The sequence below is a fragment of the Falco punctatus genome, assembly GCF_963210335.1.
Source record: "Falco punctatus genome assembly, chromosome: 2".
In the NCBI taxonomy this organism is placed as follows: domain Eukaryota; kingdom Metazoa; phylum Chordata; class Aves; order Falconiformes; family Falconidae; genus Falco; species Falco punctatus.
In genome coordinates, this window is record NC_137581.1 from 72,495,136 (window position 1) to 72,518,417 (window position 23,282).

General features: G+C 36.2%; 1 protein-coding gene across 4 annotated transcripts in view; it reads right to left on the reverse strand.

The window, feature by feature from the left end:
- The window catches only part of HERC2 (HECT and RLD domain containing E3 ubiquitin protein ligase 2), a 112,525-nt gene that overhangs the window by 56,185 nt on the left and 33,058 nt on the right, over positions 1-23,282 (reverse strand). For 3 of the 4 annotated variants that reach the window (XM_080377359.1, XM_080377361.1, XM_080377360.1), the window contains 32 exons: positions 22,989-23,145; positions 22,080-22,190; positions 21,588-21,759; positions 20,823-20,996; positions 20,021-20,209; positions 19,246-19,397; positions 18,278-18,435; positions 17,710-17,823; positions 16,060-16,311; positions 14,929-15,122; positions 14,171-14,371; positions 13,332-13,560; positions 13,133-13,257; positions 11,607-11,785; positions 10,475-10,659; positions 9,942-10,097; positions 9,501-9,686; positions 8,205-8,375; positions 7,999-8,102; positions 7,734-7,884; positions 6,894-7,108; positions 5,882-6,014; positions 5,645-5,772; positions 5,330-5,525; positions 4,592-4,728; positions 3,910-4,083; positions 3,690-3,826; positions 3,443-3,594; positions 2,857-3,048; positions 1,850-2,037; positions 1,154-1,346; positions 366-548 (listed from right to left, as the gene is read on the reverse strand). In XM_080377359.1, the coding sequence (XP_080233485.1) occupies positions 366-548; positions 1,154-1,346; positions 1,850-2,037; positions 2,857-3,048; positions 3,443-3,594; positions 3,690-3,826; positions 3,910-4,083; positions 4,592-4,728; positions 5,330-5,525; positions 5,645-5,772; positions 5,882-6,014; positions 6,894-7,108; positions 7,734-7,884; positions 7,999-8,102; positions 8,205-8,375; positions 9,501-9,686; positions 9,942-10,097; positions 10,475-10,659; positions 11,607-11,785; positions 13,133-13,257; positions 13,332-13,560; positions 14,171-14,371; positions 14,929-15,122; positions 16,060-16,311; positions 17,710-17,823; positions 18,278-18,435; positions 19,246-19,397; positions 20,021-20,209; positions 20,823-20,996; positions 21,588-21,759; positions 22,080-22,190; positions 22,989-23,145 (5,388 nt within the window). The remainder of the gene's footprint in view (positions 1-365; positions 549-1,153; positions 1,347-1,849; positions 2,038-2,856; positions 3,049-3,442; positions 3,595-3,689; positions 3,827-3,909; positions 4,084-4,591; positions 4,729-5,329; positions 5,526-5,644; positions 5,773-5,881; positions 6,015-6,893; positions 7,109-7,733; positions 7,885-7,998; positions 8,103-8,204; positions 8,376-9,500; positions 9,687-9,941; positions 10,098-10,474; positions 10,660-11,606; positions 11,786-13,132; positions 13,258-13,331; positions 13,561-14,170; positions 14,372-14,928; positions 15,123-16,059; positions 16,312-17,709; positions 17,824-18,277; positions 18,436-19,245; positions 19,398-20,020; positions 20,210-20,822; positions 20,997-21,587; positions 21,760-22,079; positions 22,191-22,988; positions 23,146-23,282) is intronic. The other variant, XM_080377358.1, reaches the window with a different exon arrangement.

Consider the following 23,282-nt stretch of genomic DNA (forward strand, 5'->3'; position numbering starts at 1 on the left):
TACTTCTGATATTACATAGCAGCTATGGAAATTAATATGACATATCCAGCTATACTGTTGTCCCCAAACAGAAAAAGACTGCTAAGAAATTCAAAGAAATTCATTGTCTAAGCCAACCATACAGATCCGCATGCTCCACATCTCATGCATGTTTCCTACTTTCACTGCTTACGTTCTAAGAATGCTCAAGATCACTTAATGTTTCCTTTGCTAACAATTAAGATTTTAAAAACTCTGAAAATGCATTTTCTAGCCTTTGGCCTTAAAGGATTAAAAACTAGTAACAAAAAATATACAAAGTTACGAGACAAGAACACACAAAACAGACGCACATAGCTGAATCAGACTGTTTCCATATGATATACCTGATTTATCTGTTGTTCCACTCTCCACAAGCATACGGAGTAGACCACACAAAGTCCTAGTAGCATCACTTTGCATGACTTCAGCATGGACACCAGCAGAGAGACACAGTGTCTGCAACAGGTTGACAGTACTTGTCAGCATCATGGAAGTGGGGTGGAGATTCCTTTCAACTTGTTCTCCTTCTGAAAGGAGATACAAAAGGCAAATTAATATTAGAGTTAATCTGTTTCACAAAGAGTTCTGAAACAAACATGATGTGAGAAACTGGTTATAAACATTTTTTCTAAGATGATTTCAGATTAAGAGGATTACTTATTTCCAACTGTAAAAGCAAAATATAAACCAGATATTTTGTGTAGATATTTTCAAGTTAATTCTCTAGCAGTACACAAAAGAAATTCCAAATGCAGTGCCAAGAATAGGGAAGCAGTGTGACTAGATGTATAATTAGGCCATATAAAACCCCCATACTTTAGAATTGCATTACCATATGTTGAAATTTATACCTCCTGCTATCTGTAACAAACTATTTCAGTTGGATAACAGTGTTTTCTTTGGCCCATGAATATGCAGGAAATGTGATACCATCCTTTCTATCCTCCTTTCTGACAGTAAAGCTATCTTAAGAAAGATTATAGTCACAAACATACACCTATTAAATTAATCATCTTTGATGAAGCATTTCATCCTGCGAAAGAAGCTTCTTCATATTACAAGATAACAATTTTTGAATTCAACTAAAACCCTGCCTCCACTTTTATTTAAAAAAATACATAAGCTTTTTTACCAGAATCATCCTCAGTGTCTGAATCTTCTGTTGTGGGTTGTGTTGCTGGTGGTGGCTCAGCTAGTTTGAGATCATACTTTCCCTCCTTCCCCATTCTGTAAGAATTTGTACTTCCAGTGTCCCACTGCACTCTGATCCAGCCATCTTCTCCCAATTCTCCAATCACACGACCCAAACCTGGAGTGGGTCCATCCTGACCGAAGAGAGGCGCTCAAGTTACACAACCAACAACGCTAACTCTTATCCAAAGTTCGTAAGATAATAATGTAATTGCTCTTTTTTGCTGCTAACCTAATGGTTAGGTAGGAAACATTCAATAATGTTTCCAAAGAGAGCATAAAATTGGAAAGCATTTCACAGTCCCCAGAAAGCAATCACCTCAGTAAAATGCAGCAACACTCATGTTTAAATCTATTTTACTGTGTACTACATAGAGTGCCATACACACCTAGATGGATGTGTATAACACTGTAGAAAAAAAGCAGTTTCCTGTTAAACTGTGAATGAGAACAGTCTCATTAAAAAAGAACTTTCATCTCCAAAGCTGATGTTAAACAAATAATTAACATATTTTATATTAACACTCCAAGTCTTTGAAATGAAAAATGACCTCTAAAGTTTGAACATAAAATTTGCACAGTCCACTGAATAGACAAAGCTTTTAACACAGCCAAACCTGTATGAAAGAATTTGTACCTGATCACCCCACTTCCAGTCTACCCCTCTCACCACTCTGGTACCAATTTTCATCATGGCTGCCAGCTCTGGTCCAGAAACAGGGAGCTGAACAGGTGTGCTTTCCTTTCGTGACTCTTCTAGGACTGTGGCAGATGCTCCATGAGAAGAGGTAATCATATCTTCTTCAATGTTGTCAGAACTAGGTCCTAAACAGGAAAAAACATTAAAAAAAAAACTAGCTACAAGTTTTTATACATACCTTATACGTAAAGGTACATACACAAACTTTAAGGCACATAAGGTTTGCAATAGAAAAGTAGTAACAAATAGGAAAGCTGACCTAACACATGATACAGTCAGATGAGCTTTTAGGGAACTAGGATGTAATGGTTTTCAATGCACAGGACTTTGAACAAAAGTAAATGACAAATAATTGACAAATATTAGTTCTACTAACAGATTTTTTGTAAAAAAAAAAAACTTCTTATGAGCACTCCAGTCAAATACAAGTTACAGGAACAAATATTTGCTATTATCTAAGAAAGCCAAGAAAGAACAGGCATGATAACTTGAATCATGGCAAAAGACACCACAGAACTGGTAACAGGACAAACAAAGGAAGCTTCCAGCTTCAATATGCAGACTGGGAATGGTTTTAATAGGTAGGACAAGTGAACCTGAATGAGAAGGGAGTAGGCAGTTTCTAATGTTTTCATTTTATATTTTCCATTTTTCATTTATTTGTAATGTTTCCACCAAAACTACACTATCACTCCTAAATTCTAGCAACAGATGACCAAAGCAAAGGCTTAGGAGAAAAATCATGACTGAATAAAGTCTAAAGGTCAAACTAACTTCCTTCTCAATAGTGCTTACAGATGTGGGGTTTGTATCAGGGTAAATGTAAATAGCATTAAGTCCTATCTTTAAGCAGCAAAGTAATTCTGTAGTTTGGGTACACCAACAGGTAAAAAAATACAGGAGATTTATGAAACATGTGCTTTCTTCCAAACAAGATCTTGTACCTATCAGCCGCAGTGTTGTTTGCGTCAATGCTAGCATGCCAGAATTAAGAAGGAGGCTCAAGGTATTAGCACCATGCTGCAGTGTCAACATGTTGAGCATGACCAGCAGAAAACGTGCTTGTGGAATAGTTCCAAGACTTGGTCCTGCTGGATTCTCATTAGTAATTGTTTGTAGAGGAACAGGCTGCACACCTGTGTAATATAAATACAACAAAGTCAGTTGGCATTTGGGAGCTACAACAAAAAAGGTTATAGATTTGTTTGATTGACAACGTAACATTTTTTATTCCCTGCTTGGCTTTAAGAACCTACAAGCTGAAGTCCCAAGAAACTTTTTATAATATAGATTTTAACGGTGAAGTATTACTAATGGGTAATCAAACACTGAAAAGTGAGTTCGGGGAGGTTGGGCCAGGGACTGTGGAATGACACATGGACAGGCAGAAAATCAAAGTAATTCTCAGCACAAACCAAGGGAACCATTTTTAAGATCCCAATTATGGCAAACTTTTTAAAAATAAAAAAGGCAACTATATTCATTTAAAATAGTTTTCACCCCAGCCAACAGCAATAAAATGAGATTCACCTAGTTCTTTAAATTTTGCATTAGCATCTAGCAAGATGTTGCGGACATTCTGAATAGCCCATGCATACAACTTTCCGAAAGTTACTTCCAGCAGCATTCTGTTGAATGGTGGGATCAGATCAACATCCTTCAAGCAGTCAGTAAGAGGTTCCCTTCACAGGAAAACAATAAGAAAAAAAATAAGTATGGTTGTTTGGGGTTTTTTTTAATGAAGTACTGTAAAAGCAAAGGCAACAAAAAGTTTTACCCTATATTGGCTCCTTCTGGAATAAGCCTCTGCCATCCACAGAACATAGCATACTGCACAGACGGGAGCAAAAAATTTTTTGCTGCCAGTTTCAGAATAGTATCTATTCCCTCCAGACGAACTTCTGCTCTTTCCAACTGCAAGAGAAAAAAAAAATAAAAAAAATTGTCATATTTGCGTGAACTGCTAATAATCACAAGCCCATTTTCATCTATTTTACCTGTTTTAATAAACATTTTCTCATTTTTTCTACATCCACTGGCTCTTCTTTAAGTGCAAAATCAACAATGGTGTTAAGGAGGGCAGACTGGGGATACAAGCCTTGGACATTTTGCTTTAGCCATTTGTATTTGTGGACACCTGTAACTGTACTCAAAAGTGGCTGCCACTTATCCTGCAAAACAGGAAGGTAGTATATTAAAAATTAAATTGTTTAAAATCACTAAAAATATAAGTTATGTAAAATCATGTCCAAATTTTAAATACTAGGAGGGAAAAAAATTATTCAAAGCCAGGAGATTAGCATTATTTGTATCTCACTATCTTGCTTAGAATTGCTACATAAGATTTCACATGCATTAATATTAAAAGAGAAAAAAATAGGGAGTAACATATCACAACCTTTTATTTTGAAATGAAGTTTTACCTGAACATTTCTAAGATTATAAGTAATTAAGAATTAGAGAAAGTATCTTTACATATTGTAAATATGCAATGCACAAGCTTATTTTTAAGAATTATTGCAGGTTTCACTAAAACAATGCGCCATGCTTAATTATATATCCTAAACATCATTATCAGAATATTAAATGTCAAGTTATAGCAATCATGCTTTAGCTCACATTTTTTCCTCGTTATTTTAATTTTTATTCACAAGGTTGATTCAAAATCTGATGTCCTACCTTGGGTGATTTAATTGCTATGGGCCTTTTATCTATAGGTACAGGACTGTGAGGTACCACACAGGATTCTTCTAAATCACTCTCTTCGTTTCCAATTTTGGATTCCTCCACATCAGCAGATTCAGATTTTTTTGGCACTAGAAATAAAAAAAGCTATTCTTTCATGTAATCTGATGACATTTACAGTATCACATTTTTAGGTTTGCACAGTAACCTAAGCATACAGAATGCTTAAGATCTGCCTGTAATAAGGAAAATGTACCCTTTGTGAACTCTACATCCAATTATTATCAAATCAGCTCTGGTAATATCCACAATATGCTTTTATTTGTAAAGACCAACTTCAAAAGCACTTTGGTGTTTGTTCACCACATGGATTTATTTCCAGTTGAATAGTTCTTTGACTATGCTATTTTAGTAAAACATCATTTTTACTAAGATGCCACTTCTAATTAAACTTTACTAAAACCAATTCAGAGGGACTGAAACTGATGGATCGTTTTTAATATGCTGGATCACAAAGCAGCATGCTTCACCTACACTTGACTCTTGTCTGCCTGTTACTGCTGTAAGAACTAAACGTGTAACCACAGATTTAGAAAGTGTCATGAAAAAGCAGCAGAAAGCAAACAGCTTTGATGCTTTAGCTAACAAGAGCCTCAAATATAGAGCAGCAAACCTTGGAATGAGATTGATTTTCATTGTTTCAAAGAAAATACAACATTAACGTCACCTTACCTCTTTTTTTCCTTTTCTCTCTAATTAATTTCTGAGCTACCCTCCGCCATCGGGGCAAGGAACTCAGAAGCTTAAATTTAGACATTATAGAAAGATCATTGCACACTGCAGGACGTAGTTCATTGAATAAGAATCTCAAACGCTCAATTACAGGAGCACAAACTTCCTTGTAAGAACGTCCTTGTTCTTGATGGGTCTAGAAAAGCCATTGAAAGACTAGGTTACTGTTCAATATACAGCGAAGTGAATACATAGCTTTTTAATAAAATACTTCAAATGAAATATAATCTAAACTTCAGCAGGTAAGAGGCTTACCTTAATCAGTGAGCATTTTGCTTGGTAGACAACACGACACACATCCACTACAGATTTTGGTAAGGTTTTGTGCTTTACCTGGTCAACTCCAAGGGTACCAGGATGAACAAGAGACAATGCTACATGACCTTAATGGGAAGAGACAATCTCTGAATATGCATTTCCAAAATCATCCATAGCAGAGATTAAACTGGTCCAAAATGTATGCTGAGACAGCTATATCACAAGCCTACCTACCCAAATCTTCATGTTTCAGAAGACAACATAATAACAAACGTCCTACTTCTTCCACAGGATGCTCAGGAGGGAATATGATTGGTGTTGTTAAGTGACATTGTTTACAGTATCTCTCTATCTGACACAAGAAGTCCTACAAAAAACACACAACAACAGCCTCTATTTAAATTTGGTTTTAAATACAATGAAAAGACCCAAAATACTACAGCCAGCATTTAAATAACGCTGAGTAACCTCCACAATCTGAACTGACATTCAGAAGTGAGATACAACATGCAGTATGCACTATTTAATACACAACACTACAAAGACTACCTTATATTATTCTTCTTGTATGAAGAAGAAGGAACAAAGCCACTATGGCTTTTATCCAGGTCACCTGATTTTTGATTATATTCTCCTGACTCATCATTTTTGGCATCCTATCCTCCTATCAAGGACTTACTTGTGGATTTTTTTGATAAAGGAGGTGAACTCAAAACATTAAAAAAATCTTAAGTATTACAGAAGACAGTGACCAATGTAAATCTCAGGGAGTTTCATAATATCCACAATACCAGCTAGGTGAAACTTGAACCTCAAGGGACAAAAGGGACTTTAAAACCAAGGCATACATGCACCTGACACACAAAATACATTTGCAATTTGACAAAAAAAATTCCATCTTAGTTCAACTGGAGGTGAGCAGGATCTGCCAATACTACTATGAATTGACATTTCCATTGACATGGAAAGTAATGTATTATTAATTTTTTTTGTAATAATACATTTAAAATGTTTAGTTCTCCCACTCAAAAATTCAGAAGAAAAAACTGTACTGATATGATATTGAGTGAAATACACTTTATCCATTAGTAATACTCAACCACTCCCGTCACAAAAATTAATTCTCAAATAACTTTTTTGACTGTTTTGCTAGAACTTTTGGAGAATTTTCCCCAAAAAACTGTTTCAGGCCACCACTGTCACCCCTCAGCAACATTTTTTGTTAGCAGAACTACTGAGGGCTTACCTTCACAGTATGATCCTGAATATTATTATCTGCAATAGCTTGGAGAAAAGGCTGGGAATGGTCACTCAAAGTTAATCGATGTGTATATAGTTTTGATTTATTTGGGGTAGTGTTACCAGGTGAACTGCAATGGTCTTCATCTTTTTCCTCATTGTAACTGTAATGAATCTGACTAGTTTGCAAGCCTCCAGAAAAGATAGATGACTTCAACCATTCTAAAGAAAGAAAACACAATTATATATTCTGAGGAAAGATTAAGCTATCAAGATTCAACAACTCCCCCAAATAAAATGCATAAATAGCTTCAAACAAGGTTTAGTAGCTCTTCCATTTGCTGAAACTTCTTCACAGAGAAAAAAAAGGATACTGCAACTAAGTAACGATTAAGTAACAGGGCAGCCATCACCTGCTCAGAGATAACAGGCTCTTACCTATTTTTCTGTGATTAATATTGAATTATACCCTCTATTCACCAAACTAAGATACCCAACACAACAGAATCCAACATCAGATGCTTCAGGCGCTCTTAACTGAACACAAATTAATAAGTTAACTGTGCTATACAGAGTCTCCTTTCTCTTCCAATATTCTCTCTATCTGGCATATTAAAGAATTCTGGAATTTTTAACTGTTCAAGGTTACCTAATCCCCACTTAAATCCTGCTAAATTATTGGACCTTGATGACTATGGTAATTCATGTCAAGAATAAAGAACTTCAGAAGACAGCAAGACTAAATAGGTGCTAGATTTCCAGTTAATTTATTTGGCCTGTATCTTTTTCTTGCATGCTTTGACAAGTATTTATCACTTATTTAAGCTCAAAATGAAGTTCTGCTTACTGGCACATTCAACTTCCAGAGGAGAAAGTGGTGTACTCATTGCCAGGTAGGAAGCGTGCAGTCCAAGGAGAAGACCCAAGTTCCTTTCTGTGTCTATTAGAGGTGATGACAAAGTACTGAGATCTGGTGTTGTAATCACTTCCTGATCAGGCTAATCAAAAGAAACAGGAGTTGAAAGCTAGAACTGAGCTCCAACAAGAATTTTGAAAGCAAAGCAATACCCTACTTTAGAAAGCGTGTATCCATCAATATATAGTATTTTTACCTCCATATACTGGCCAACACAGAAGGCATGCATTGATTCCCGTGTGTCCTCAAACTGCAAAGCAGCTTCCAAAGCAACAACTGGGTCCTCACCCGCAAACTGAGCTATGGAAAAAGGAGGTAGTCAGTATAATGTCTAAAAACCCCTTTATGCCATCTAGTTTTGAAAAAGAAGTAATTTGTGTCTTTCATTCAGCTGATTCTCACCAAGTATGCTACTGCCAGTCAAAGACTGGGTTTGGAAGTCCTTTATATCATACACTTTCCCATCAATCACTGTCCAAAATCCTCCATCTTTGTTGTGGTTCTCTAGATCAGCTTTTCGTATAAGTGTCACCTCCTCATTATTTCTGCAACTCTGGCCAGTAAAAAATGAACCTACAGGTATAAAACAGAAGAGAAAATTTATCAACAATAAAACAGAAAGTAAAAGTTTTTTGTGAACATTCTCTTAATAGCTGTCTAACCAAATTCTTCACTCCTATTCAAAGGCTGATTGTCTTTTGGTATGCTCAAAAGTCAAAATGGGTATTAATATGTTCCTGTCCACATGTTATGCAATTAAAAGAATACAGCATACAGGCAATTTATGTGCTAATGTCCAACATCACACTGCCAAAGACCTGGCACTGCCCAACTATAAAAATGTTTTGTTTGGAGGTGGAGCAGAACCACCAGTATTTCAGCAAATCACTGCTCTAGTCAGCTCTGCCACCAAATCACTTCAGTTTTATTACATGCTTGCCTGCAAGACATTGGCTGTGTATTTAATTTCAGTTTAAATCCAGATCTTTTAAAAAAATAGGAAGAAGGTTACATACACATTACAAGTCTTCCAACCTATATATCAGTAAACTATTTCAAACTAAAGGTAATTGCATCAAAATAAGAAACATCACTGTTCGCACACATACACCTTCATCCTCAATACTATTAGACCAGTAACTGAATTTTCACATAGCTTTTGCTCTCCCCAACACACTACTGTCTAGCAGTGTGACCTTTAGCTCTCTTGGGTTCCACCAACCATGTTTCATGCCTCCCTCCACCAATAATAGTCAGAAATACCAATTTTCTACTTCTCTTTTCACCCCAGACAAAGCTCATACCATAAAATGCTCTGGGAAAACAAAAGTTCCCTTATTTCAAAGTTTCCACATTTCTCTCCCTTTATGTTATGGATAGAATTTAGGAACAAAATGCATGGATGTAGGATGTACTACTCACATTTCCACTGCAGCTTTTCACACTCAAAATGCAAAACAATGTGAACTACTACTTTAAGTAGGTAGGATTAAGCAGAGTACAAATACAACTCTATACATAACTTCCTGAAGAATTTGACAGAAATAGCACTGTATGACTGCCATGTGAACTAGTTAATAAAAATCTGTGCTGTAAAGCAGAATTCCCTTCCTGAGAGTAGTTCATGAACAGTCACCATTTTTATATAGCTACTTTATGAAAACATAAATAAATAGTCCAGATGCTAACAGTACATACCCATTATTCCTGGCCATGCTAAATCCTCATTGTCATCCCTTTCCTTTCCAGGGGCTAAATGGTTAAATCTGTCTAGGTGTTCTAGCAAACCAGCCAACAGAGGGATAGCACCAGCTTCCTGCATTAATCCAGCATTTTTACTGAGTAGCAGCACTACAGAAACCACCAATTCTGGAAGAAGAATGCCTAGAACACAGAAAGTACTCATTTAATTCAAGATCTACACTTAAAGCATCACAGAAGTAAATCAACAAGCAATACATTCTATTACTGCTTTAGTACAAAGCTCTTGCCTTCCTCGTCGAATTTCCCTTCTCTCCCATCAAATTGAAGGATTAGATTGACTCTTGTAGTTATCTAGGACTTTCAAGAACATCTACAACCTAACTTCCTAATTTTGTGGAACGGGAGGAAAGGAGGACAGCAAAGAAAAGAAACTACCTGTTAAATCTCCATCCACAACACGAGATACTTCTGCAAAATGCCTATGACTAGTAGAAGCAATGCTGGTTGCCACGGGAAGTATATCACCAATATGCGTGCACAGAAGAGCAGTGTATTTCTTCAGCAAAGAGCCAACACCTAAGAGATCAGGACCTGTATACGAAGGAGGAAGAGCACAGAAAACCATCATATAGTCATATTTAAGACACAGATTTCAGAAGCTGTCAAACTCTTCTGAAATGCAGCCACCCAGTATTAGCACTGAATTAAGATACCACATATTTTTATAAATTTTTACAAGTATATAGAAAGTTTACTATAGATAACAGAGATCCTGTTACCTTCCAAAAAGACATTTTCCTTTACAGAAAAAAGTTTAAAGACATTTCAAACACTTTTCAGACAGGCTCAGCAACTAGGCTGATAAACAAGACAAGAAGATGAAGTAAGAAACTACTATCCTGTAAGAGGTATTACAGAAATGCTGGGGGTCGGGGTGAAGCTTTTTTTTTTTTTTAATAATAACTTACTGTATGTATTAGGGACCTGCCCACCACAATCTCCTGGGTAAAGTTTACTAACAAGCAGACGCTGAAAACGGAGCAACAGGTCCAGAGAAGCAGATCTCTCTTTGCTACAATGCTCATGGTCCATACAGGAAGAAACACGACGAGCAACATCTTTTAGCTTGGCTATTGTCTGTGAAGCGATGTTCCTAATCGGTATAAAAATATTGTAAAGTACTTAAAGGGAGCTGCTAGTGAAGACAGTCCACAGAAACATGGGTTAACCTTTTACTACAATTTCATATAAATATATAAAAACCTATGCGAAGCTTCTTTGTAGGATGCTCCCTTGCATCATAGTCCCCAAAAAGTTAAAGGTTTTTGTGGAGCCATTTTGTTTGATGTATTTTATGAATCATGTTAATTTTGTATTTTTTGTCATTACTTGCTACAAAAAAAACATGATCTGGTAATTTTCACTGAAAGGTTGTAATGGAAGTCATGACACTGCGTAACTCAAAACAGTCTCAGTACTGCTTAAACTGCATAGTTATCACAATTAAGTGAAAAAGCACAATAAATTTCTGAGTAACCTCATAATTACTTCCTGCTACATATGCTACATATTAAAAACTGGTGTAGCTGACATAAGAAAAAGCTTTGTTCTCAGTATCCTGTTAGTCATGCATTCACAATTCTTTCTCAGCGTCAAGAATTTAAAATTCAGGTTTCTTCCCCACTTACAGCCCCAGCTACAGTCTCCTTGAGACAAAATACTCAGCTCTAAATAAAAAGGGCAAAACATTCAGTTCCAAATAAATTTGTGCTGATTCTCATACTTCAAGCACAGGCTTTTGAATGTTTATCCTTATATTTGTTGCCCAGACTTTCAGAGTACAGAAATGAGTATCAAAATCCATAAAAGCAAGGCAGTAAGTCTTTCTAAAACCAGGTGATATATATAACTGTGCTCCTTAGCAAACATAAAAGAGCAAACTACAGACAAGCTAGAAGAATGTTCAGTATTATGAATCCTGAGGAGCTAAAATGCTAGCAGGAGACTATTCCCAAAATTAGTCACTCTTTATTTGACTAGTTCATAACACACCCAAACAGATCTTTTGTAAAAAATAAAAGACAAATTCAAAGCAACTACCTTAGTAACTGCTGAATTAACTGAACCAATGGTAAACTTTGTTTTCCTGCAGATTCATAGATTCCAGTATTAATAAGGTCTTTGTCCAGTGGAGTCCTGCTCCGATGAAGCGTTGATGCATTTGCTTCTTGCTCATCAATTTCTTTTTCTTTCTGTGCTTCTTTTTTTGCTTCAATATCCTAAAAAAGTAAGTCAAGTTAAAGAAAACACGCAAACTGCCAATGTGATTATGAAACATTTTATTAACAAGTATTCACGGTAACAAGATCAAGTTACTTTTACCAATACCAGAACAATTCCTACCAAATGTGTATTGTATATTCCCTAACCCCAGTGCGGGGTTTTTAAACAACTATAATATAAAAAGAAAGCGGGGGGGTGGTAATGTGTGAAGGTAAACAAGAGTAGACTAACTTCAAAGACAAACTCCAAATTCAATTTCCACCAGCCAAGTTAACAATTGATTTCTATTGTAAGTATGTAAGTATGCCAGTAGCTGCTAAACAGCTCTCAATTGAAGGCACGTTTACTCTATATTTATAGAAGTAATGAATCCAGTCCACTGCAGCAGAACCTGGGTTGCATTTGCTACTGAGCTATAATCATACAGAACTCTATGGAAACTAAATTCACCCAGGTTTTAGGCAATGTTTAATTAACCTGTGCAATGCTGTATGCGGCCACCTAGATCACTTTCAGCATACATCTGAAGTTGGTTCCAGCATCTCTGACCTATACTACAATGTAAATGTGCCCCTAGGAGACTCAGTCAAGGATCAAAAGGACCTGCATGTCTTTAAATACAACAGAAAATGCTAACACTAGACTATGCGTTAAAGCAGAACTTAATACATGCATTTCCTCTGCATCATAAACATCATTTACCAACAGTGGAGAAAACACTTGGAAGAATGAAAAAAAATGAAGAGGCAAGGGAAAAGCACATTTTTGTTTTCAGTCATACATAAATATGGCAAATAAAAGCAGTCTGTACAGAGTATGTCCCATCTCCAAGAGGCTCATGGAGAAGCCAGTATTTGCAAAGTGTTTCTCATCCTTTATTTCATATATATGTGTATATATATATATACACACACACACACACACAATTAGTCAGCATCTGTTAAACATTTGAACCAGTATGAAATGGAACCTATGGAAATCTAGGATGCTGCAAAGAATTCATTCATCTTGAATTCATACGAAATAAGGCTGAAACTCCTGCTGGAGATATATGGGTGAAATCAAGGAAGCGAAGAACTCAAGAATCCCACAGAAAGGTAAAAAGTGCTTTGTAAAATTACGCTGGTTTTACACAGCTTTAAGAAAAAAATTTGTTACCACTGTTAAAATCATCACTCTAGGCAATGAAAAGAAACACTCTGTGAAAAAGGAGAATATGATTTATGCTTCCATACAAACACTGGCTCAAGCTGCAGGTCAAAAGAGGATAGCATCAATCCACAAACTCCAGAAAATACCTGATATGTCTTCTTATTGTGTTTATACAGAACCGCAAAACATACCTGAATTTCTGCAGTAATAGCAGCATTCAGTGCAGACTCTAAGCCTCCATCAGCCATCAAGCTGCCCACCAAGAGGTCAATCATAAATCTACGGCCCGGACTCACATTCATTTCATTTCCTGAAACTAAGAATGGAAGAAGCTATTAGTGAACCAGAAATGCAAGCACAAAACAAATAGATTTAAATCTTAGGACTAACCTGAACTGGGTAACAGTGCTGAGAGAGCCCTAGCCCGCTCTTCTGCTGTTGGCAGTAACACAGACCATCCACTCTGCAGCACAGCTTGAGCAGCTGATTGCACCGTATTAAGAACGCCAGCATTGCTTGCTAATGTTACCACTGTCTGTTTCAGGCTATTGAGCAGGATACCGCCCAAACCTAAGCCAAGGCATTCTGGATCCACCTGATGACTAATAGCAGCATGAAGCTGAAAAAAAGGACAAAAAAAAGCACATTTTAATCAAGAAGAGATGTGAACTTGGAGGCAGGGGGGAAGAGCGGGAAGTCAATCCTGGAGCAACCGGAGTCACTCAAGTTCAATGACCAAGATGCAAACTTTCATCTTTAAATTTGTAAAATTAAAGGGAAATCCTGGTTTGCCAAAAGACATACTGGATTTAAGCAAATAATGAAAGATTATGAACTACTCTGAACAACCTTTGCTACAGTATGCCAGGAAAAGTAGCACATCTTCAGCCACTATCAGATTCTGAAGAGGACATTCACTCTTAAAAATACTATTTAAAATTCTTAGAAATGCTCAAAAACTCCGAGCGTATGGGCTTACTGAGTGAGTATACAAGGCTTAAATAATTTACATTTTATTTTTGTAGTTCATTTTTAATGACATCCTGTCACAAAGAAAAAAACAGCCACTAGCTGCCAAATTTCAGAGCAGAAAGTGATACTGTACTCATTACACTTTTTAAAAATCAATAAAAATGTTTTAAAGCACATTAAGTCCACTATTTTCATCCAAACAATTTACTGAAACATTTAGCTCAACAACTGCTTAATGTGTAAGAAACTGAAGGTACCTGAAGCCTTAGAAGGTTTAATGTTGCCACAGCCATACACTCCTTTTCCTGAGGAGGGGGCCAGTCAGAGGAGCCATCCATTCCCTCTGTCACTTGTCTTAGCAGCAGATCTAGCTGCTCAAATGTCATGGGGCAAACATCCACCACAAAAGGCACCCGCAAGCCTATTGACCATTCTGAACACGATGACCAAGCAAAACTCTGTAAATGGAAACAATATACAAAGTTCAAGAGTTGTTTCCCAAATACAAGGTGCCACTGATTAGAGAGGAGTGTAAAGCTAACATCTGCCTTCAAACAGTAATAGAAGCTGCAGAAATAATACCAGCACATCTGTTGAAGACAACCCTCCACTTGCATCCTTGTAAACATACATAAAACCCTACCAACCCCAGAAAAGAACTCCCATCATTTTCCAAAGTGCTGTTATGCCAGTCCAGATACCTCACTATCTTTGCTGCCTAAATGTTCTGCTTGACAGCTCTTCAATTGCTGTACCAGACAAAAAAAAAAAAAAAAAACCACCACACACAAAACAGGTAAATAGTTATTTCTCAGAATACTCAGAGGGAAAGTTACTCATCCCTTTTTTGCAGAGGAACTGCAAAAGTTTGTTTTTTCCAAGCCTTCATTTATTCAGAGCAAGAAATAAGAAAAGTCATGCAAGCACAGGAAAGGACTAGGATTAGTGTATAGAACAGTCTCAGTGAAAGACAAAAGACAAATTGTAATTCACAAATAGAAAACAAAAAACTTACCTGAGCAGGCCCACAAGCAATTCCAACAATATGCTTTGTGTCTAATCCTGGGAGAGCTGCAGGTTCTGGTTTGGTGATCCGCAAAGTATCAAAATGTTGACACTGATCATTGCTTCCCCAGCTATGCACTTCACTATCTTCAGTCAGTGCTAAACAATGGGTAGATCCAGCTGCCACATCTATCACTTTTTTTCCTAATAGGAAAGTCAAATATTGAAAATATAACTTAAAGATTACAATTATTGAGAGAAAAATAGAAGAAGTTAAGGAAACCTGTGCTAATCACAACCCCATTTAACTATGAACAATTTACGGACGTCAAGAGTCCCACCTTCACCTCAGTAGTGGATTGGTAGAAGAGTAGAGCAAAAGAAAAACTAAGGAAATATTTAAAGATTCTTAAGAGACAGCTTAAGTACAAAAATTTACAGGCTTAAAATAAAATATCTTCTATTTTGTATCCCTTCTACTCATACTTTATCAGGAAAGGTTTATTAAAAGACCTCTCCATCTATGAACAGAGACTGTAAAGTTACATTGTAGCCATAAGTTCAGAAGCTACTTTGAACTAGATCACTCATCATATATGACTAACAATTTTAAGACAGACAGAGCACTAAGAGGCTTCTTCCTCATCCTCCACTACAGAACTTCAGGTTTCTCACAAATTCAAGAAATAATCTTCAACTCTGTTACAAACTAATTAGAAGTACTGGCACAAACACACCTTTAACAACATTACTTGTTGCCTGTGATTTTCATTCATCCCATTCACATAGCTTAATCTAAGCATCCATATATTACATATATTTATTTGCATGACAATGGAAAAATACCTGTTTTAAATAAGCATTTCTGAGAACCTACTAAAAGAAAAGCAGGAAGGATCAAGAGAACACAAGACAGGCAGCACTTAAAGTAGTCATAACATAGCGTCTCTAAGTCTGCTAGAAATTATAAATGCTGGAAAGATGGGTAAATGTGCACTATCACCTTTTTCAATGTAACCAGCATAAAATATGACAGAGTACACACTACCATCACTCTTAGAGCTGAGATCATTAGTGCCCAGTAAAAAATTCCAACAACAGCAAGAAAGAACTTTGGAGTATTTCCTGCTCTGGTCATTACCTTTCAAGCCTTCAAGCAGTTTGGGATATCGAACGTGCTCTTCCGTTCCATGCCCAAGTCTCTGATTGTCACCTTTTCCCCAGGTGTAGACCTGGCCATCTTTGGTTAAAGCAATAGAAAACTGACTCCCACAGCGTACTTTCACGATGTCCAGATCTTGAAGTTTTTCTATCAGCTTGGGCGTCTTGCAACCATCACTGCCTCCTCTTCCCAGTTTTCCGTAATCTCCATCACCCCAAGACCACACTTGGCCTTTAAATCAAGAGAAAGAAAACAAAAATCCTGCATTGCTTTTTCATGTAATGCAGTTATCTGTTTCAATAGGCAAGTTTTTAAAAATCTGAGATTCTGTAATAAGCACAATTTTCAAACTGTGATCTAAGAATAGCAGTTATGAATTAATCTCTAATTGTTCACAAAAATAAGAAGGAAGATTTGACAATTTTTCATGTTGATAAAACTAAACATGAAGTGTTCAGGTAACATACACTGAAAATTCATGTGTACAAGAAGTCCTTCTTAAAAACCATATGAAGTATGGAATTTACTACAAGTCAAGCCTGTAGTATGGTGTTTAGTTAAAGACTACCTTCTTATAAATAACACCTTATAATAAAAGAACTTTCAAAATCTTCTTCCACATCAAATGGTCAAATTGTCTGCCAAACCTGTTTGAATTTTCATTTCCTGTCATTCAACCATTTCACAAAATGAAATTAATAACGCCGTTGTCTAGCATATTCTTTTAAATACACTACTAATTCTAAGCCCTGATGTAGGAACTTAGAAATAATCAAGTCATTCTGCATCTGCATTAAATAAAATTATGGTTCAAAAATGGTAAACCCATGCATATCCAAAAAAAAAAAAAAAAAGTCTTGTTTTACATTCTGATGCATTTATGTTCCCTATTTGCACAAGCTAGTCTCTAAGGTACTCTGATAAGACATGGAAGCATGCAAGGACACCAAGAGGGAAGGAAAAAAAAATAATTAAATCTGGGCTTCCATTTTCTGGATGAGCAAGTATTTTTAGCTTTTAAATACTGCACATCACCATAAGCAGCTATATTTTAAAAGAACAACTGGCTTCCAAGAACCATCTACTTTCTAAGCCATGACCTTGGGGCTTAACTTCACATTGTGAAATTCAGGTTTTGAGTCTGTCTCACCCCAGGCACCTTGCTTAGGGACGTTGGGAAGAAGAATTTCAATGCAGCCTTTCTTTGGCACTTCCCGTGGGTTAACACAGACAACTTTCCTATTCAAAATTCTGGGTGTTGTGACAACATGAGTTGCTTGTACTTATATAACAATGAATCAAATTTAGATGCGCATGTACATACATGTAATATTATGTGCATTTATTATATATTTACATGGGTATTTTAAATACATATAATAAATAGAAATATCTATTTGCATGTTTATGATTAATATATTGTGTATCTATGCATGGAAATATATCTGCGTATATTATATGCAAAATGTATAAATGCATATACATATTACCCCAAAAGGAATTTCAACTTGAAATACTTAAAGAATTCAAGCCACCAGAAATAGGCACATCTGCAGTATAAATATCTTCAGAATGAAAGGAAGTAAAGGTAAGCTTACTTAAAGTGTTACGTGATATTTTGCTACTAACCATTTTCAGTAACTGCAAGAGTCTGAGCATCTCCACTCCCACAGGACACATCAATAACTTTGAGTCCTTTTAGCCCCGTGACCAGCATTGGGATGGTCTGATCTTCACTGGAACCTTCAAAACAAAGCAGTTATGTGAGAAACAAAACAAAAAAAAGAAGGCCTGGTAAGTTCTCTTGTTTAGGTTGTTTTGTGTTTGCTTTTGGGTGTTTTGTTGCGTGGGGGTTGGGGGCTGTTGGTTTGATTTTGTTTTGTCAGATTCGAGCATCATGACTAAGCTCCCATATGGTTTCTAAGGTATCCAATATGGATTTAACCCGTAAGACAGTCTTTGCTTTGCAAGGAAGGGAACAGAGAACAGCATAGGTTTTTCTTCTGCATCCAATTACTTATTTTCTCATAACTCATAGAAACTTAGTGGTTTTGAGACAATTCCTCCCATAATTATTTCAATTCATGTGCAACCACACATTTTCAAATCAGCTTTAGGTAAGCTGGATAAAAGACTATTTGAGACAGGCACTAAACTCTTTGACAAACAACTTACTTGAAGATGTCAAGTAACGTACCATGCCCAAGCCTGCCATAGTTTCCTCGTCCCCATGTATATAGCTCTCCTTCAGCAGTAATGGCTGCGCTATAGGTGCTTCCACATGCAATATGAACAACATGTTTCCCAGCTTGCTTTCCAGATAAAGCAGATATCATTTTAGGTTCCTCCAGAGGTCTATTTAAAGAGAAGGCAACACATTTCACAAAAGGTAATCCAATGAGTAGATAATAAAAAGGTGTGAAATACTTGTTAGAAAACAATTGCTACAATTCTACCTGCAAACCCTATTACTATTCTTAGGTATCGAGATATAAATACAGCTGTAAGCCAAAAATTAAGTTCAGATTGTTCAACAACGTAGAAAACACCGAAGGTGTGTCTGACAACTATGATTTTACTTTCAACTAAATTAATGAAGTGTTTTTAAAAAAATATTTGTCTATTATTAAAAAAATATTTTTAATTACTGTACCTGAACAATTAATTTCATGACACTGCTAACCCTCGAGTAGTAACTTCCTTGCTTTATAGGGAAATGCCACTGGGGGATGGCACTTAAAATCTCTACAATAGATTCATATACACCTACAAAATACCCCTGTAGAAGACTGCTCCTACACAACAGCACGGTAGTAATACGATTGTTTAACATGGGGGGAAAAAAAGGAATTATATATGCAACATGAATGCACAGGAAATTATGACCCCACTCCGACATTTGAGTCAGTGTTTCCAAACCCCAAATAAAAGGCCTAATAACAGTGCATCCACTACCACACCCTCTATCTACAAGTATTTCAGAAGTAGCATTAATAAAGAACTGGGAATATTACAGGCAGAAAAAACACACAGGGAGAATGCAACTTCTGTTCAGTAACACAGACAAATATCAAATGCTGAATGTGCTTATTTACACAACCAAATAGTTTTTACTGTGAATCCAGAACACAACAAATAAATGTTATGATTATTTTTATTACATACACTGTATCCCCATGGCCTAGTCTTCCACCATCTCCACAACCCCAAGAGAAAACTTCACCATTTGCTGACAAAGCAAGATAGTGATGCCCATCTGAATGTGCTGCTATCTTCACAATATTTCTGGAAGCTAGACTCTGCACCAGCTGTGGTCCCTGTGAACACAAGCAATACGCTTACAAATACGGCTTATATTTTCCATCACTTGTCTATTCACAGAAGAGCTAGATACAGTTTTCCTAAGGCTTCATCAAAACTGTGCACTCTAATGAAGCGAAGAGATAAAGAAAAAAGGTCAAATCCACTATTGAAGTCTGTCAAAAACAATGCTTTGAAGTTTTTTTGTTCCCATCTTTGTAAGGTCTTCAGTATATATGAAAATGTTGTTTATCGTACAGGCAATCTTGGCAACAAGTGTTTCTGTTACAGTATAGTTTTGTTTGAGAAACTACACAGTTCGGGCACAGTGTTACATCACTGAAGTAAAATCCCTTTCATATCTGCCACATTCTAAAGTTGTTACCAAGGCCAGCATACCAGTGACAGTAATTATCATTGTATTCATAACCTCTAGCCTGATAGAAATTACAGTAACTAGATGCATTCCATCAAATCAACACGAGATCAAACCCACTATTTTTGAAAGTTCAAAAACAACACAAAAGCTCGCAAAAATCAGCATGTTTCCATCTACCTTTCAAAGAAACTGTAAACAGCTGGAGAAGCAGACTTATACTATGAAATAATACAGAACAGAACATATTTTTAAAAGTCTTACCAGAGTATCACTGTTGTACGCTTGTGTATAAACTCTCCCGTTCCTAGATAATATTAGAAAACGTTTCTCTGCACAGGCAACCTGCACAACGCCAAGATTAGCAAGTCCTTCACACTGAATTGGACCACTCACATTAGCATAATACTTCCAACCTATTAAACCCCAAGCAATGACCTCTTGCAAAGATCCCTAGAAAATAAGAAATTCTGTAAGTACCGATTCTGAAATACACAACTTCATAAAATGCATAGAGCAGACTTTTTTTAAATCTTTATACACCAAATATACTCAAATCCATGCCAGTCATTACTGCTAGTAGTCAGTAAAGATTATTTTTGATACCTTCTAATAGATAAGGACTCACATACAACATACTCAGTTTAGTCTGGTACTGAATAAGCTGTAAAGATCTACAGTATGTTTTCAAGAGATTTTTCAAGCTGGGAAGTCTAACTTTTTCACTTTTTTCAATATGTCAGACCCCCAACATTTATAAAGTGTGGTCCTGAGCATTTACTCTGATAAACACAGGCAACAGCTCAAAATATGGCAGAACTAGTCATAGTGTTGTGATTAGAAAGAATAGTTCACAAACCATAGAATTGTACTCCAAGTCTGACTGAAAGAGCACTGATGCAGTAAAAGATACCCAAGTCAGTCAAATTTAGGCAACTCAAGGTTATCTTGTGAAAACCAAAAGGAAATTTGGAGAATCTTATGAGTTGTTTTCCTTCCAAACTGAAAATCAGTTACTTTTTTTTTGGAAAAATATCTTACTAAATTTGACATTGGAAACAGTTACCTTATGAGATGTAGGAGAGCTACACTGTGGAGGCATACACGGGGTGGCTAGACGATCTAAATGGGCCATGATCACTACAGCTGTTTGTCTCAGATCAATTGCTAGTTCATTGTCCTGTGGTAAAGTCAGATACCTCAGAAAACTTTCATTTGGACTCAGAGGGTAAGTCAGGAGCTAGAAAAGAAAAAAAGAGCAGTCAGAAAAACGTTCAAGGTATTTCTATGCCACTACACATAAAGATATACATTTTAGACATGCTGAGTATCTGCACAAGTTTAAAGAGAAATCAAATCAACTCCGCACAACCTTTTTCTTACAGTAGAGAATTCCAAACACACATTGAGAAAATTTAATCAGACTGTGAAAATGGAAAGTTGCAAGTATAATAAAACCGATTTACTATGTTTTACCAACCTCAATTATATTCACTGTAAGTCATAGTTCAATTACTTTCAATCACAACTAAATAAAAATAATCCAAATACAAAGAAAAAGTTAACCGACCACATCTCTAACTTAATTATCACAAAAGCATTAACTCTGAAACACAATGCTTACCTCTAGCCATATTATGACATTCCTCCTCCTACCTCAAGAAACTCAAACATACACATGAAAAACAAACAACAGTGGTGTGTATATATGTATCTTACATGGAAAACACCACCACCAATCTTGTTTGGATAATTTTACCATTATTTTAGCCAGCCAACTGAAATTTGATACCAACATAATGCCCCTTTCAAATAATTCAAGCCTAAATACCTGAATCTCGTCCTCAGTATTGGGCATGTCTTTATTACATATTATACTCTGAAATCGCTGTAGCAAAGGTAGAAGGGGTGCACTTGTTCCCTGTGCAGATCTCTCATTATCTGTTTCCCTTGTTCCATTATCCCAAAGTTGAAGCAACAACATGACTGCAGACAACATTTGGCTGAAAGATGAAATTTACATCTTCTATTAATAAGCATTCTAAAAACATTATTTTAGGTTATCCGTACAATTCACTTTCTACATTTTGAAGATGAGGGAGATCAGATGTCACAGCTTTCCCTTTTAAACAGATTATCAAAAACATATTTTTCAATCTAACCAACATAAGATTTTGATCGCTGCTGTATTATAGAAAAGGTTTATATGCTTTGAAACACAATTATTATGTTAAACCCAAAGCCATGTAAACTGAAGACAGCCACTGCTCACTATGTCAACAGACAGTAATGGTTATAAAACCAGACTGCTCATGCTTCTTACCTTAGTGTACCCCTCTGCACTGCCAATTCAAGCAATATGGCAAGTGCCAAGTGCTGATCTTGTAACGGAATGTTTCCTGGCCCTTTGGTACTAGGAGCTCCATGCACATCCCTATTTGAAAGTCAAACAATATACATTAACTAAGTAGCCATTAAAAACAATATACATTTGCTTACCAGAAAGGATCTACAACACACCAAGAACGACTAAACATACACAAAACCAGAAAATTAGTGATGAAAGCAGCCAAGAAAAGCTGACACCTTCCACAAAAGATTAAATTTTAGAGTGGCAGCTAGGCTTTAACATTGCCCCAAGATTCACTATCTACTCTATAGCACTATTAAACATGCTAAGAACACGAAAAACATTTTTCACAGGTGAAAATCAAATATTCTTTATGATATTCACTATAAGAATGTAGTTCCAGTATTCAAAAGAATTTACGTTAAATACTGTAAAAGGGTAACTTCAAGCCTCCTTAAATCACAGGGGGAAGCAGGTAAGTGCTCCAGGTCCAATATGAGCGTATTTTCCCCCATATACAAAATCTGCATTATTTTATTACACTATGAAGGCACAATTAAGTGTACACATATACTGTATTAACAAATCACTCTTTATGTGGGTACAGTTTACATTAGTGAAACGCTGTTTTTCAGGTACATCTACAGTGATTCAGAATACTCAAATTCAGATTTTTCTTAAACAGTTAAAAGTAATTAAATCATATTTAAAGATCATCACTTCAACAGTTCTTTTATTTTTTTGCTTGCTTCTATAACATTAGAAGAGGAAAGCAACATTTTTAATGTTCCATAAACTAATATGTTTATACCATCAGCTGCTAAGAGATGCAAGTTTGCCATTTAACATCTACTTTCGCAATGCTTGAAAAAAGAAACTTACCCAGTCACAACAGACCTTAGGAATTTAGTAGCTCTTTCCACCACTTCCAGCCATACAGAAGATACAGTCCCTTCATCAAAAAGGGATGCCTCTGGTAGAGCTCGTAGTGCATCAAGTGACTCCTGTAACAATTCACTGCACAGGTCTGCATCTTCACCTAAGGAACACAGTAATACTAGTTACACTTCCAACTTTAGCGATGTCATACAGATTTTTGTATACAATGTTCTACAGATATTTTTTTTAACCTCAAGCTTACAAGTTACTTCGTAATAATACGTACAAACTTCCCTG